The sequence below is a fragment of the Rhea americana genome, unplaced genomic scaffold (genome assembly GCF_003343005.1).
Source record: "Rhea americana isolate MKP2758 unplaced genomic scaffold, rheAme1 scaffold_138, whole genome shotgun sequence".
Taxonomy (NCBI): domain Eukaryota; kingdom Metazoa; phylum Chordata; class Aves; order Rheiformes; family Rheidae; genus Rhea; species Rhea americana.
The window spans coordinates 701,112-717,537 of record NW_028185461.1 but is presented as its reverse complement, the minus strand read 5'-3'; the positions used below and the strand labels follow the sequence as shown (position 1 = coordinate 717,537).

General features: G+C 48.6%; 1 protein-coding gene across 1 annotated transcript; it reads right to left on the bottom strand.

The window, feature by feature from the left end:
• Nucleotides 1-3,354: 3,354 nt before the first annotated feature.
• LOC146599587 (cytochrome P450 2C5-like) lies at nt 3,355-9,825 on the bottom strand. Its single transcript, XM_085298290.1, has 9 exons — nt 9,557-9,825; nt 8,376-8,538; nt 7,834-7,983; nt 6,808-6,968; nt 6,178-6,354; nt 5,768-5,909; nt 5,051-5,238; nt 4,169-4,310; nt 3,355-3,765 (listed from the first exon to the last, which is right to left on the bottom strand). Exons 1-9 carry the CDS (start codon nt 9,722-9,724, stop codon nt 3,572-3,574), a joined length of 1,485 nt encoding a protein of 494 aa, XP_085154416.1. The 5' UTR covers nt 9,725-9,825; the 3' UTR covers nt 3,355-3,571.
• Nucleotides 9,826-16,426: the final 6,601 nt, after the last annotated feature.

Here is a 16,426-nt window from a genome sequence, read left to right as displayed (position 1 = left end):
TGCTGTACCTGTTTGGCTCTTTAATTTATTGGCAAGTAGAAGCAGAAAAGACAGTGCTGGGATGCTCTCTGCATGGCAGCATCTCTTGTGGAGATCCGAGCGGGGCAGGTGTAGCGGTTTACTTTGGTGCATGCAGACTAAGCTCACCGCACAAAGCAAGAAGTATCATGGGCTCAGGCCCCCAAGCAGCCACCTCACGCTCATCACAACGGTCACGTTTGACACCCGCGATTTCTAAGTGGCTCTTCGGGAGAGCAAGCAGAGAAGAGCAGAGCTCCATCCTCCACAATTCCTCCCCAGTGGAGGGTTGTTTTCCTGGAACGAAGTAGACCCCAGTAGCCAGTTATAACAGCACCACCCTTTTCCACTGGTACCAAACATAGCTGGGAGGTGTCTCTACATGCTTGCTTACCTAATTAAATCAAAGCTTGACACTCTCTGCTGCAGAGATCACAGTCCCTCCTGCAGTGACCCATTTTACTCTCTAAGCACAGAAAATGCTCTCCTGGGTTGTAGCTAGGAAACAATCTTTGCCTCCCTGATGTGTCCGTTGCAAGCATCGTGAAGTCTCCTTGAAGCATTTAAAACCTACCGTGTAGGGGATAAACCCCAAGAAGAGGACTGTACCCTAGGAAGCTGCAGGCTGCTTCTTGGGCTTATGAGGACCAGAAGCATCATAGGCAAGTTCAAGCTTTGCCCTCATAGATATCTTGGGCAACTCTGCTTTTTTGGTAGTTCTCTAGCTCTTCCAGGTCACGAAGAAGAGATCTTAGCTCTCAATCATCCAGTTACTACAACAGCAGCAGGTGTTTATATCTGCTTGGGCACTTTTCCTACTAGAACGGCTACAGCAAGTGGTACCACAGTTGGCATCAGCCTTCTCTCTCCTCATGGAGAGGATACAACCAAGGGGAAAGGGAAAGCAGCATCTTAAAATCAAGTGAAAATAGGATTTAGCTCAACAGGAGTGTGGATCTAATGCAGGCTAGGGACCAAGCCCTGACATGGGAGGTTTTTAAATTGGAAGGGGTGGCATATAAAGTGTGGGGGAGAAATAGCTGCATGTGCCAGCATTCACAGCCCACGAGAGCTGGCATTCCTCCTGGTTGTAAGCAAACAGTGAGTAACAGCAGTTAGTGAACTACCGGGCATTGCAGGGCTGCAGCGCCCTTAGAAAGCCTTGGAGAGGTCTAAAGACCTTCACCTCCCAGCTTCAGTGTCTGTGCCCGAAAGCAAGTGCGAAGAAGCACCTTTGAGGGTCTCACACACAGGCAAGTGCATGCTACTGGCAGCACAGCCCTGTGGGAGACAAGCTGCATGCAGACGGAGAGCTTTTTCTTTTGCTTTACACATGCCATCACAACCAGCAAGCCAAAGCCCCCTCTCCTCACTTAGGCAGTGGGCTGCAAAAGCTTGCTAGGGAGCAACTTTCCTCCCTAGCGTGCAGACACCAGCCGGCGCTCCCAGCTGGGCTCTATCCCTTTGAGAGGGCATCACAAATACTCACAGCAAACAGGGCAGCACCCCTCACCCCCAGAAACTGCTCTCTGGGTGCAATGAGTACCCAGGGCTGCCAAGCAGTACCCTGCCCCAATCCTACCAACCTCGAGAAGGCTTCAGGAGGAGCAGTCACATCTACGCGGAGCAGATTGCCTGCTGGAAGCCACCGTACAGAGAAGTCTCAGCAGCCCAGCGAGGCCCAAACCAGCCCCAAGGTCATCGTGCAATCCCGCACCACCGCTGCCTCCCCGTCCCAACCTCAGCAGAGACCCTGGGCCTCACCATGCACTGCAAGGACAACATCCTCAGCAACAAGCTTAACCCTGCTGCCCAGAGGGAGCAGGAGGGCTAGAGCACCAGGCAGGCTCTTCTCTGCCAGATGTTTTACAAAAAAAACCTCTGGGGTTATTTTACAAGTTGCACTTACGCCTGCAGAGCAGAACTGAGCATGTTGGCTGGAGCAATATCAAAGACAGCACAGAAATAAAGGCCAAAGCAGTGCAGCAACTTCAGTAGCTGGGCAATTTTTATCTGCTCTGCTCTTCCACATACTCCTCCTGAATTGCAGCTCTTCTGCACTGTAACTCAGCCCTTTTAATGGCAAACTGGGCTTCTACCCCAGCTGAAACCATTTGGCTGCTACAAGGTTGCACATGACCGCTTGGGGAGACCACTCTGCAGCTACAGATCTGCAGGTTAAAGTTCTGAAGCAAGCAGTAAATTCCTGAGATAAACAAGATTTATTTTAAGATTTAAGTCACAGAGAAAACAAATTGGATGTTTTCCTGCCTCAGTCTGTCACAGAACACAGGAAAAAAAAAAAAAAGGTGAAAAGGTAGACACCTGTGGAATGGACAGAGTCAAAGTCCTGTGACTGGGAAGGTTTGCAGTTGGAAGAGTTGGAGGCAATGGGAAAACTATTGGTTTTTAAAGGCCAGCCAGAGAATCTGCAGCACAACTGTGAAAGGAACCCAGCTGAGGAACCCAACTACACAGTGCTCTAGCTCGTGAACATGGAGAAACCAGGAGTCATCCATCAGTGGAAGGAAGAGCCTAGAACATTGCTGAGGCTCGGACATAGTGTGCCTCTGTCTGAGTCATTTTTTCCCTTTGAAGCATTATTTAATGTAAAGGCCTTTTCTTTAAAGGATCAATGTTTTGGAATAAATCCTAGAGAGCGTCTGTTGGCTGCCCTCTTTATTTTAGCAGTTGATCAAAGCAGTGCAAGTGCAAAAAACATTGACCACTACTAAGAAGGAAAGAGGAGTGACTTTGGTGGCAAAGCTCTTCCAGCTTCTCAACCATGACACTCAGATCTAACAGCACATTTCCCCACCTGTGTCATCTTTTACATTACGAGGACCAATACTGTGGTTCACAAGGGCGTCATTACAGCGTGATGGGTTGTGAGGAGCAGAGTAAGTGTGACTCATGGTGTTGCAGGCATTGTGTAAAACGGGTGGTAACAAGTAAGGGGAGTCCAGGCTTGAGTGTGGTCAAAGAAAAGAAACAGAAGAGTTTGGTGTCTCCTACTTGTTATCTTGGTTGCTGTGCCTTATAGAAAGCCCCCCACCTTGCTGTGGCCTTGGGAAAATCTCAGATGGTGGAAAGGATACATCACCTCTCTCTTGATGTAAAGCAACAAACAGAACATCTTTGTTAGCATCAAGCAGCGATGGTTATTTTTATTACAGAAGCATTCACAATCTCTGACTTCAATGAGATACCACCATGCTCCAGGAGTTACAGCTGGAGACAGCCCTGCTGCAAGGAGCTTAAGGTTTAACTAGAGTCAATAGCTACAGGAGAGGAATACCAGTGCCATCTTCCTCATGTTACTGGGACACGGGAGGATTAAGATTAGGAGCAAGGACACCTCCAAGCTCGGTGGCAGAGCTGAGTATTTATGCTCCAAGTGGAAGTCTAGCACCCTAAGTCCAAAGCAACCCTCCTTTTTTTTGTATCTTGGCTTCTGTACAGCTCATATTTACACTGCTCTCTGATTTCTGAGCAATTGAACACACGTAGAAGCACATGGGGAGACTGCTTCTTTCTGCCATTTGCTTTCTGCTCAATAACGTGCCTGGCGTTGTATGGCAAGGAATTTGCCCAGTGTTGCCCGTCTCTCTATCTCTAGCCATAGGGTGAATATATCTATCTCCTCATACTCGATGGCAAGCTCAAAGGTGAAGTTTTGCAGCAGCGTAGTGAGGAAGAGGAAGAGCTCGATCCGGGCCAGTGCCTCTCCTGGGCACATCCGCTTTCCTGTGAGGCACAGTGAGAAAAAGAGATAGCTTGATCCAGTGCTTGAAGGAATCACTACATTTGGAGGGAAAATACATGCGCAGAGAAGGATAGAATCATAGAACTGGTAAGGTTGGAAAGGACCTCTGGAAATCATCTAGTCCAACCCTCAAGCGAGTGGCCCGTTCGGGGATCGAACCCGCGACCTTGGCATTGTTAGCATCACACTCTAGCCAACTGAACTAAACCTAACCCAGGCAAGTGAAGAGCCCAGATTAAAGGAATAACTTTGCTGCCAACACACATCAGTAGCCCTTTCACACTGACTTTCCTTCAGGTGGATTCAGATCCACCAGTGCAGTCATTGCACAGTAGCAAGCAGGCAGCATCCCAGCAAAGTCCATGTGCAGGGCTAAGCAGTTACCTGCAGAGAAAGCCATGAAGGCTTCTCGCTTCCTGAATTGGCCTTTCTCATCCAAGAAGTGGCCTGGGTCAAATTTTTGGGGGTTCTCCCACTGGACTGGATCCGTATGCACTGAAGATAATACTGGAATAACAACTGTGTCCTGCGGGAGAGGGACAAGACAGGAAAAGCAAGAAGGAACATGAGTATCACAGCATATGGCTTTGGTAAGCAGAATTACTAGCTGAGGAACAACCTGTGGGGCAGGTGAATATAGGTGTCCTTTGAGAGGCAGCTCCTGGTGATGGCTCTGCACTTTAAACCTGCCAGGCACAGAAGACAGATGTGGGGCTCAGCTCTTGCCCACAATCCCAGCCATCTCTCTGTGCAACTGTGGTTTCATTCAGAAATTGAGAAAGAAACTATCCCTTGATTTATTTACTCCTACTGATTTATTTTTAAAAGCCTCTCCTTGCACAAAGTCCAAAGCAAGGATGCAGTCCTTTGGGGTGGGTGTAGCAAAAAATGCCTGCAATTAAAATCCAAACCAGGAGTGCCATCCAAATCTGCAGTGGGGGTGAGGGCTGGGCTTGGCTCACCAGTAGTGCCAGCACAGGTACCGCTGGTTATCTCAGTGGCAGTGGTGTGCACTGAAGGAAGGGAAGAGGTGGTGTGCCAGGATAGGCAAGCAGCAGGGATGCGTGGGTAGGATTAGCTGTGGCATTCACTGCCCTCTTCTCCTCCGCAAAAAGGTTATCCCCACCTTGCCTCACCAAGGATTGGGAAAGACTGGTGGCCTTTACAAGTGAGCAAACAGTCCAGGGATCAATACAAATCTTGTTCAAGGTTTTTATGCCACTCCTCCCCTCAGAAGTGCCAGAGAGCCCAGGACCACTAGGCCACCTTGGGGATGATGTGGCCCCTGAACTTGACATCCTGTGTGGTCATCCGAGGGAAGTTCTCTATGCGGGACTTCTGGAAGCGCTGCAGCTCATGGATCACGGCATTGGTGTATGGCATCTTCAGCTTGTCCTCTGTGCTGGGAGCACGGTCTGTGCCCACCACTGCATCGATCTCCTTCTGGACCTTGGCTGGGAGTTGAGGAAAAAACTCAAATTCAGGGCTGCAGTGCTTTCTCTGTGAAGGCTTTCAGTAATTTCTCACTGGCCTCTACATACACCTATTCTAGAGTCAAAGGATGACCTAGCAGAGAGTGAGGAACCTAGTGTAACCCCTTTTAAAGACCAAAAGTAGGTCTGCCATGTCTGCCCGCATGGCAGGTACCATGTCTGCCCGCATGGCTCTCTCGATCATGCAGGTTCAAGGCTTTGCCAAGAACATCTATCTTGTGTCCATCCAGGGCCATTCACACAGGCAGAGTAAGAGGGAAAAGAGGGAGAATGCCTAGTGGATAGTGAGAGAAGATGTGTGGAGCTCCCTGGCCTATCTGCATTTTTGCTTAATGGATCTCATTCTTGAGCAATCCACAGAGGCTGATTTTGATCTCACAGCAAAATGTCCCCAAACAGGAGCCTCCAGGGCTGGGACTCTGAAGTCTGCTTCTTTGCTGCACCATGCCTTACTAAGGCAAAGGAAATGGTTGCATTTTGGTGCCCTTACCTTGAATATGGGGGAATTTACTCAGCACCAAGAGGAAGAAGACGAGGGCATTGCCAGTGGTTGTTGTCCCAGCACCAAAGAGGCTGAATACTGACATGACCAGATCTTCATTGCTGTACATGTTCTCCAGGCTGCTCTTCTCCTGCAAGTGTGTGATAGGGAGGCAATTCAATACAAGTTGTGTGATTATCTTTAGGCTGTAGCCAGTTCTTGAGGGCAGCCCTTGTCCCCTAGGCAAATTTCAAGGCAGCCAAGGGGGTGCTGCCTTTGCTCGGTTTGCATCAGAGTCCCTCAGCACCTTCTCTGTGACCCTTACCCTGGAGTATGTGGCTAGAGGTTAAGCCTTACTAAGCACCTTTGAGAATTAAAACTGATTTTAGAGCAGGAGATAAAATCTTTTGCACCTTTACCTTCTTTGCTTTTATAAGGAAACAGTCAATGTAATCCCGAGGAGAGCTGGGATCCAGGGTCTGCTTATGATGTTCGACTCTTTCTTGGATGTAGTCCTTCAGCTTCTCACATTCTGCCAAGGCTTTATGGTGTGGTCCAGGGAGGTGCTGCATGATGCTGGGAAAGGTGTTATATACCTGTGGACAAGAGAGGTACAGGAGGGTTCAGGTGCCTGGAGAGAGCTTCTCTCAAAGACGAGTGTTGTTCTATCTTCTCTTATGTCTGGTTTCAAGTGCTAGCACCCAGTGTGACAATTCCCAGGAATATACGGTGTGGTGCATTGAGACTTATTTCCAGGGACAACCATAAAAATGTAAATCATGGACATTTGGGGGACATTGCCCAAGGGCTGCCTGGAAGAAGCTGTCCAGCTGCTGGATCGGAGCCACAAAGAACATTTTCCTCCATCTGATCTGGGACAGAATTGAAACATATGCCTAATGTAGCCATATGCTTAAGTCCCATCAATGTCACTGGCAAAGAAATGCTGTCGTAGGCAAAGCCAGACATCTAGTCCAAAGCCAAGGAGTGTCTCTAGACTGCCTGAATATATCAGAAATGAGGTCACTGAGCGCAGCAAGAGCACATACCATGGCAATGGGGGAGAGGAAAAAACTGACATAATTCCCAATCATGTCCAATAGCTCCAGAAAGGCTGTATCACTGTAGCTGTAACGGCTCCCGAAGACAACAGAGCAAATCACATTAGCAACTGCATGTCTGAAATTTATCATTGGCTCAAAGGCCTCCCCTGCAGTGACAAGCAAAAAAGACATTGAAAAGTTAGAAGTTAATCATTTGCCTCACACTCAGAAAATGCCCTTCTCCTTCAAGCAGCTGTCCTTTCTCTTAGCTCTGAGCCTCAGCTGAACCCTTCAGTTCTAATGGATGGATCAAAAGCTCACCCAGGTATAGACACCTAGATATATCTGCCTGCTCCTTAATCCCTTCTCAGTATTTGGGACTGAGGAAAGTAGAGGGATCTCGATGCTTTGAGCACCCCACTGGCATCCTGCAGTGAATTGGAGGGCCTGCAGGAGCACCTCTGTGCAGTGATCCAGCCCCTCATTTGTGCAGTCTGCTGCTATTTCATCATCCTCTTTGGAGACAGTAGGGTCATAACAGTGCCCAGTGTACAACCAAATCCTCCATCTCTTCTGCCTCTGCGCTAAGCAATGACTCCTTAAAGAGGCCTTGCAGGCATCATTGCTGTCTTATTTTAAAATAAGAAAGCAACAGAAAAGGTGGTTGCCCTGGCCGAAGTTCATTGTTGTGGGAACCCTTTGCACAGCCTGGGCAGTTTGGTGTTCTTGCATCCTCAGTGCTATGAAGTTTAGTTTCCTATTTCTGTTCTTTGAGCATGAAAAGTTCCTCGGTGGCCACTCAACATGTGCACAAATTCATGGAGGAAAGTTCCCACTCTGGCTTTCACAACCATGACTGGACTGACATCCTCACTGCCCTCTCTCAGTATGGAAGGACAGTCTAAGTCCTCTCTCAACAAGAACTGTTCACATCAGCAGCTGCAAATAGCTCTGGGGATCAAACTTGTCCTACAAGGCTGTCATGTGTTCTCTCACTGCCCCAACAGCCAGGAAGGGCAGGACCTATGTCACCTTTGAAGCTTGCTAGCAGCTGCACAAGATGCTGGGCCTCCTGCTGCACACGCTGTGACATGGTGTTCTTCCCCATCCCAAAGTCCCGCAGGGTGCTGAGCGTGAACCTCCGCAGCTCGCGCCACTTCTTGTCGTTGGTGGAGATAAAACCTGAGAGGAAGCAATGGAAGTTACTCAGCTGCCAGTACGTTAGCTCCTCCATGAGAACAGAGGACTCCTGTGCTAAATCCGACTGAGGAGCAACAGAGCACTGAGCCAGAACTTGACCCTGGTGTGTGCACAGCATCCTTGAAAGGATGAGCATCCCAGAAGAAACTAAAAACAAAGCCGGAAGTCTGCATTCATAGGAGTTATCTAATAGGAATTAATATTGTCCTCAGATAAGAGATGTAACAGATTGAAGGACTTGCGAAATAGGAAATGTGGTTTTGAAATCTTGGGCATTGAGTCCCTCACCATACATGTAATCATTCACTGGCCAGCTGCAATCAGCTACTTTGTGCTCATCCAAAGAATAATAAAGAAGAAATCGAAGCACCTACCGTAATCTTTTGACACATGGACCTGAAGAGGTATTTCAGGTCTCCCTCCAAACTCCTCAGAATGACCAAGCAGAGCATCCTTCACCACCTCGTACCCACAGAGCACCACAGCTGGCTTCAGTCCCAGCCAGACAGTGAACATGGGGCCATACTTCTCCCTGAGCTGGAGGAAGAAGGATGGAAAAGGTGTGATAAATTAGGTGCTGAGATGTTACCCTAGGCTCCTTGGATACCTCCAGGCCACAAAGCTGAGACGAAAGGATGGGAGTTTGGCTTTCAAGAGCAGAGCAGAATTGGAGCACTAGGAGAAACAGAGAGTTGAGAGAGAGAGGCTCTCAGTGCTCAGCTGCAATACATCCTCTTGGCCCTTACGCAGAGCTGATTTCACCACAAAGGGCCCCATGCTTTAGGCTTGGCTGGTGTATGGAGATCTGATCACACCTCGTGTTGGGACAGCAGCTGCCGGTCTTCTTTGCAGCAGTTCAGAGCGGGAAGCATATCCCCAAGCGCTGTGCCTGGGAATCCTCCTCACAAAACTGCGTCCAGCTGGCATGAGCTACAATGCCTGGGGAAACAAAGCCTCCAGCAAGGCTCCTCTGAAGTTCTTGAGAAACTTCCGTGTTAGAACCACCAAGACCCAAGGCTATTATAGCATCATCTCAGTGATTAATTTAATTTTTAATTTTGCCTAGAGATTACAGTGCTGGAGAACACGTGGGCAGCATGGAGATGTGCTGGTCATGAGGAGCATATCTCTTGAGGCTACCAGCATGTTCTTGCCTCACTCCCACCACCCCAGCCATGTCCCGGGGAGGTTATGTTCTCATTGATACTTTGTGAATTTTAAAGCTCATCTGATCTTACTAGAAAGTGACTCTGGAAGGCAGGAGAGGATTAAATGCTTTGCTGAACCAAAAAAGGATTAGTGTTACTTCCATGGGTCCTACTAAAGCACGAGAAGGACTTAAACAACAGTATTGATTATACTCCAACTAGCAGAGATTTAGGATATTTTGACAGAGCAAGAAAGGATGGAGGGAAAGAGACAGAAAAAAGAAAGGAGGAAAAAAGAGTGACTGATATGATTCCCCTTTTATTTTGACATAGGATATTGCTGCTCTCTTTCCTGCTGCCCTGCCAGCGTCAGGGAGCTGGTACAATGCTGCGAGCTGATTTCTTACCTTCTCATGGGAATTGTAGAGGGGTAGGACGTCTTTTTGCCATAAATTGCCTAGGATGGGCCATGGGGTCGGTCCTGGAGGGAGCTGTCTTCTTTTCCTATTATTTTGCCAGACCAGAAGACACAAGATGGAGAGGAAGAAAAGAGTAACGACGGTCCCAGCATCCATTTTTGGCTGTCACCGTGGAGCAGGGCTCTTCACACCACGGAAAAATCAGGATTGAGCAGTGAGCAGAAAGGAGCTGAGCTCTGCTCTGTCTCTGCCTTTCCCCCACGCCCTATATAGCACAGCCCTTCCCACCGGTCCCGGCTGCAGAGGTTAACTCTCCTGCACTCACCCCTTGGCCGGTCAATGGGCGGTCAGTGACATAAACACTCTGGCTTTTCCTGACTGAGCACAAACCTCAGGCCAGTTGTAACACGGACTGGAAAGAGCTCTGACACTGGACTTCCGCATTGCAAAACCCCGCATGGACTCAGCCAGGGAGATAAAAGCTTTCCCCAGCCCACTCTGATGAATCCCTCTTTTTTTGGTGCTCCCTTTCGGTGACCTGCAATGCAAGAAGTTGTCACCGTCCTGGTGAAACTCTTAGGTCATCGCTGGGTTATTGCCCTTCTCGTCACTGGCTTTCTTGCTAGTGCAGTGACCAAGGAGGGAGATGATTTCCTAATGGGAAGGGCTGTCCTCAGCTTGGCAGAGCGCACCCCCAGCGACGGGTCATGCTCGACTGTTCATCTGCCTGATAGTTTTAGGTTAATTGAGAATTTTCCATTAAATAGCTTCCGTTGGAAAGTAGGCCAGTTCTGAGGGAAAGTACAGTTTTACTGAAAGATTTGGAGTTTCCGCTTGGAAAAATCGAACAAAACGTTCTGTTGCGTGGAGGAGCGTTAACAGAAGCTCTTGGGCTTGTTGGAGGTTTGAGGCTAGCTGCTGCCCTGGCTCTCTGACCTCTTGGGGCTGCTGCCGGGATGGAGCTAGGCCTGCTTTCGAGCTGCTCGCTCTGAACACAGCTCCTCCGGCGCTGCCTCGCAGGCCACCCACTCCCACAGCTGGGTAGAGCAAGGCAGCTCACTGCAAAGGATGCGATTTCTCCTGGAGGACAGGGCTGGAGGAAAAGAGGGAGGAGGTTTTATTCCAGGTTAGCGCCTGCAATGGAAGTGGCCTTTCAGCAGAGGGCATTGCATGATATTTTATGAGGAGCTTGAATTACCACACTCACTGCCAGCAAGGCAGCAGCCCCAGGCTCATTGCTGCTGGATAAAGGGCAAGAAGCCGGGACAACCTTTGGACAAAGCTGGGAGAAATGGCCAGAACTCTGCACTTGCACCCTTTTTGGCCATGTAGCGGGGCAATTTGCAGCCAGCGGGCAGGGCTCAGCAGCCTTTGCGGGGTGAAACCCTTCCCACTGCCGGCACAGGTCAGCCCGGCGTGGGGCTCCTTCAGCCGGGCGCTGGAGGATGCACTCAYGCGACTGCACTGTGGTTCCTTAGACAAAAGCACCAAATCTCCACATCACTAAAAAGCTAACGGCAAGTGAAGCTGAACCTCCCGCAGCCCTGAGACTGCTCCATTTCAATATTTCATTTTTTTCCCCTCGAGACCTAGGCTGCCCCATGCTGCCAGGGTTTGGAGGTCACTCTTCCCTCTACCAGCACCAGGAGCACACTCAGTGACAGGGATTTTTTTGGAGGAAACTGATCCTGGCAGGGGGGTCTGGAGTCCCGTAGCTGAGGCCAGGAGGTGACCATTAACCACTCTCTTTTCCCATCCTGTCTCTACTCACCCATGCCTGATTTGAAACTCCGGGCTTTGGCACCTGCAAGAGAGGAAGCTTTGCTCAGGGACATGATGTAGTGACCTGATTTTTGGGGTGAACAGCCCTGAGGTGACTGACACTGTTTTTTCTGTGGCAGCTGAATAATACTACAGACTCAAACAACAGGGAAAAAAGGAGGAAAAAAAGCAGTCATGGAGATTACTTTGAGTAGCAAAGTCTAAGTGCAAGGGGAAATTCCCTCTTCTGGAGCCAGAGTTCAGGCAAACCAACAGATGGATCCCGTGGACAAATGCTTGGACACCCATAACATTTCAGCATGACCCATCCATTGTCACAAAGATGTTCTGAAAGCTAAATGTCTCTAGTACAACCACAAAGCATTATTGTTTTGCATTATTAACAAAATGAAGCAAACAAAGAAGTCAGCCTGGGCGGTGCGAGTTCATGGCTCCAGGTCACTAGATGAGCAATTTAAAAAGAAAAACATATGTACTCGCAGTGACAGTGAAACTTTGTATTTGTCTTTTTGAACCACTTTTCGAGACTTTGCTGTAAACCTTTTTCATAAAGTATCAAATAGATTGAACCAAAAGACCCTCAAAATGATTTCAGTATTGTGTCTATTGTGAAATGTGCAAAATTAAAAATAATTAAAAAAGGAAAGGTAGAGTTGTCAACTAAAACTGAAAGTCTTTCTACAAATTGTCATACGAGTGCTTTTGGAGAGCAGGAGATTGGGGAAAAGCAGACTGCTGCAAGTCCACTTCTCCGTCACCAGCCTGGGTATCACTTCAGGAACAGCCTGTGAGACCTTTCAGCCAAAAAATGGGAATAGCAGGAAGTGATCAGATATAAACACACAGGGCATGTGACATCCTTCCTGGTGAAATGTGTCCCATTTCTTTGCTTTATTCAGCAAAATTCAGGTAGAATTCAGTAATTCTGATCAATAGAAAAGATTATTTTGACTTTTCCATAAAAAAAAATCATTTTGAGTTTGCCAGAGGCTTTAGATTTTATTTCGGAAGTAACATCTAGAAGAAACCAATAACCAGAGCAGCCCAGTACTGCCCCATTTTGGCTGGCAGGCTCCAGGATGCAGCGGGGAGGGTGGACCCTGGCTCCCGCCTGCCGTAGGCCAGCTCCATGCGAGCCCAAGGAAACACAGTCCTAAATTAAATGTTTTTGTTATTAGATCAGACAGAGAATATATCTGAGGGGCTGATTCAAGGAACGAGAACAAACGTTGCTTACGGGGTATTTTTTCAGTGTAGATGTGTACTTGGAAAAGCTACTAGGCAAACAGTGAAACGCAGACACAAGAGAAAATGAGAAAATGACTCTAGTCAAATAAAGAAGTCAATAAAATATCCAGGCTATTGGATTTAGGAAGACCTGCTGTAGGAAATCTTAACATTCATCCCTGTTTTTTAGCTAGAGCTTTTATGCAGTCTGTCTAAAATGCCTCGGAAGGAGCAGGGCGGGCATCAGGCACGGTGCAGAGCCGCCTCATGGTGTGGCATCAAATAGGGCCTAACTTAGTCACAGAAACACTGAACTGCCAAGGTTGGAGGCATCTCTGGAGATCATCTGCTCCAACCCCTGCTCAAGCAGAGTCAGCTGGAGCAGGCTGACAAGGACCATGTCCAGTCATAGTCTGAATATCTCTAAAGATGGAGATGCCATAACCTCTCTGGGCAACCTGTTCCTCATCCTTCCTCACAGTGAAGAAGTGTTTTCTTATGTTTCAGTGGAATTTCTTGTTTTTCAGTTTGTGCCATTGCCCCTTGTCCATTTGCTGGGCCCCATTAAGTAGAGTCCAGCTCTGACTTCTTTATCTCCCCCATCAGATGTTTATACTGATAAGATGCTCCAGAGCCTTCTCTTCTCCAGGCTGAACATTCCCAGCTGTCTCAGCTCCTCATACAAGGGACACTACAATCTCTTAAACGTCTTTCTGGCTCTTCACTGGAGCTGTTCTAGTAGCTCTGTGTCCTTCTCATACCAGGGAGCCCAGCACTGGACCCTGCACTACAGGTGTGGCATCACCAGAGCTGAGTAGAGGGGAAGGATCACCTCCCTCMGCTTGCTGGCAATTCTCTTCCCAATGCAGCCCAGGATACCATTAACCATTTTTGCCAAAAGGACACATTGCGGGCTTATGCCCAACTTGGTGTCCACCAAGACCCCCAGCCCCCTCTTCCCCCCCCCTAGTTCCATCCAGTTGCCCCAGCAGATATTCCATGTATTCCCCGGTTATTCCTCCCCATGACACAGCTTTGCGTTTCCATCTGATGAGCTTCACATTCCTCTTGGTCCATTTCTGCACCGTGTTGAGGCCCCTCTGAACAGCAGCACCACCAGACTACTCTTCCCAGTTCTATGTCATCTTCAGACTTGCTGAGGTGCACCCCATTATCCAGGTCATTAATGAAGATGTTAAACAATATTGTCTAGTGCTGGATCCCATCTTTGGGTATAAAGAGAGCTAAACAAACACCTGCAGGTTCCGCTGATCTTGTGCTTTAGCTCTGCTGGCTTAGAGTATGCTTTATATTACACTAAGGCAATTACTGTTATCCTAATGCAATTTTCTCTTGTCAGCAGCCCAAAGCCTCGGCGATCTGGAGGTGCTCTGCTCGCTCCAGGGCCTTGGTTGCACAGAATGAAGCACACATAAAAACAGCTGAAAACCATTTTTGTCTCTCTCTCTTTCTCCCTTCCACAAGCCGAGGAGTGAAACACCAAGGTGCTGCATGCACTGTATCTGTTCGTTGAATACCCTGGTCCAGTTAATGACTAAACTGGGGGTATTTTCAGTTACTCTTAATAATGCAGCAGTACTCACTGCATCGGAGTTCAGCCTTAATTACACAGAGAGTGTCATTTGTAATGCCCATCATTTCCTCCCACTCTGCAGCAGGATGATGTTAGATCCCCTTTTCCATTCCTGGGACAGCGTTCATCCTTGGATCTCTCTGGTGTTCCCAGACGTACACTCAGCCCAAGTGAGGGACTTACTGGCCAAGTACTCCCTTGCCTGCATGAAGGGTGTTTGCACGCTGTCAGATACAGCACCTAGGCTGGAGCATTTGAGATCTGCCAAAGAGATCCTTCTCTGGAGATATTCAAGGCCCGCCTGGATGCAACCCTGTCTACCATGCTCTAGGTGACCCTGCTGAAAGGGGAGGTTGGACTAGATGATCTCCAGAGGTCCCTTCCAACCTTACTGATTCTATGATTCTATGATAACCCCCCCATGACGCTGCAACCTCTGCTTTCTAGGATGGCAGTTTGGGTGGACAAACAGGCTCCCCTGACCTCTGTGTCCCCAAACACACCAGTGAGCCATCTTCCTTTCCTCTCTGCTCCTTGCAGACACGCTCCTTGCAGCGCTGCTCTCATGCTGCTTATTACTCAACTGCATGTCTCTCTGGAGACGGATCTGCTGTGCTAAACTGGCCAAGATCTTTTCTCTCCTAAAAGATGGAAACATGATTCCTTGCTGGCTGCTAGTTCCTCAGATGAGTCATCTGCCTTGGTGGCTGGTTATTACAGCTAGCATTAGCATTTTGTGATCTTAACTCACGGCACGATTATGCCAGGGAAGTGGTGCATGTGTGCTCAGCTGGCCCCCAGCTGTAGTTTGTTGGGAAGGAGGACAGCAACACGTGCCCCGTGTTTCCCCACACGGCCAAGTAGCCGTGTGCTCCTGCACCAGCAGCATTCACCTCCGACCGAGGGAAAACAAAACAACGGTGATGCAAAGCTGGAGATGCTGCAGCAGACAGCACGGCTGCTCTGCAGATGGGGCGTCCTCGCCCAACTTGCCCCCTTTTGGGAAGCAGAGGCAGCCTGGTGGCAGCCCAGCTTCCTGACCAGCTACTGAGCTTGAAATGCTGCTTCCAAGCACCTCTCTTCCTCCTCCTCTCCTCACTCTACCTTCTCCCCACTTCCAAAACTGAAGATGCAGAGCACCAGTGACCATGCGAGGAGCCCAGCCTCAAACGCTCCCAGGATAAATCATGCCATTATCTCTCTGGCTGCTCCAATCTTTCTTCCTGCTCTGATGGTCAGGCTCTATGGGGCCATACATAGCTACATCCGTTTTCTCCGAGTTACTCTGAAGGAGAGGTTTCTTGCTGGCCCATAGCAGCAGATTAGTGCTCCCATCCCTGTCACAGCCTTTGAGCAAAGGCACTGAGCTATGCCATCAGCTTACAAATAACTTCCGAGAGTTCAACTTTGGCCTTAACTAGAAGAACCCTGGATTCTTCCTTGATTCTTCCATATATTTCAGTTAAACCGAGCAGATGGCTTGGTCTGTTTTTCCACATGGCATTTCACCCCACAAGGAGGAAGACAGCTTTATCCAACTGCCAGTGGATCTTTATGCCCATAAAACATCTCAAAGCACCCTGGCAGCTGGTTGCAGCTCTGAGCTGTCGCTCCTGGACCCAGGAGGCTGGTCCTGTTGCAGGGAGGGCAGATGCGATCAAGTAAAGATCCCAGCCCTGTTCAAAGCCATCTCTGACAGCTATCAGCTCCCGGAGAGGGGCATGGGGTGCTGAGCGGAAAAGCAGGGCTTGCAAGCTAAGACCGACATGCTTGAAAATATGGGCAAAGCAAGCCCACAGCAGGATTTCTTAGTGCACTCCATATTCGACTGCCTTCCCTTTCTTTCTTCCCAAGACTCAACTCCTCTCACACTGACTGCAGGAAGTTTTAAATAAAACTACGCTGAAAATGCTTTTCCCCTCGTGACCAACCAGACACCCATAACATCTTCTACTACAAACAACTCTTCACAAACAACTTTTGAATAGAAAGGCACACATTAGGCAGGAAAATGAAGTGATTTACATTTGTATTAAGTAAATGCCACTCCCAACCTAATTCCAGTCTTTAGTGTTATTAATTTTAACAGCAGGTGATTGGTACAACTGTGGCAAAGCGTCAGAGAGCAGAACAAAATCCAGGCCTTGCAAACAGCTGTGGAAAGGGCAATGGTTAACTGGTAATGCCAGGAGGTCATTTTGCTCCCTTTCGTGTGGGAAGGGGAAGGGGAAGGGGAAGGGGAAGGGGAAGGGAAG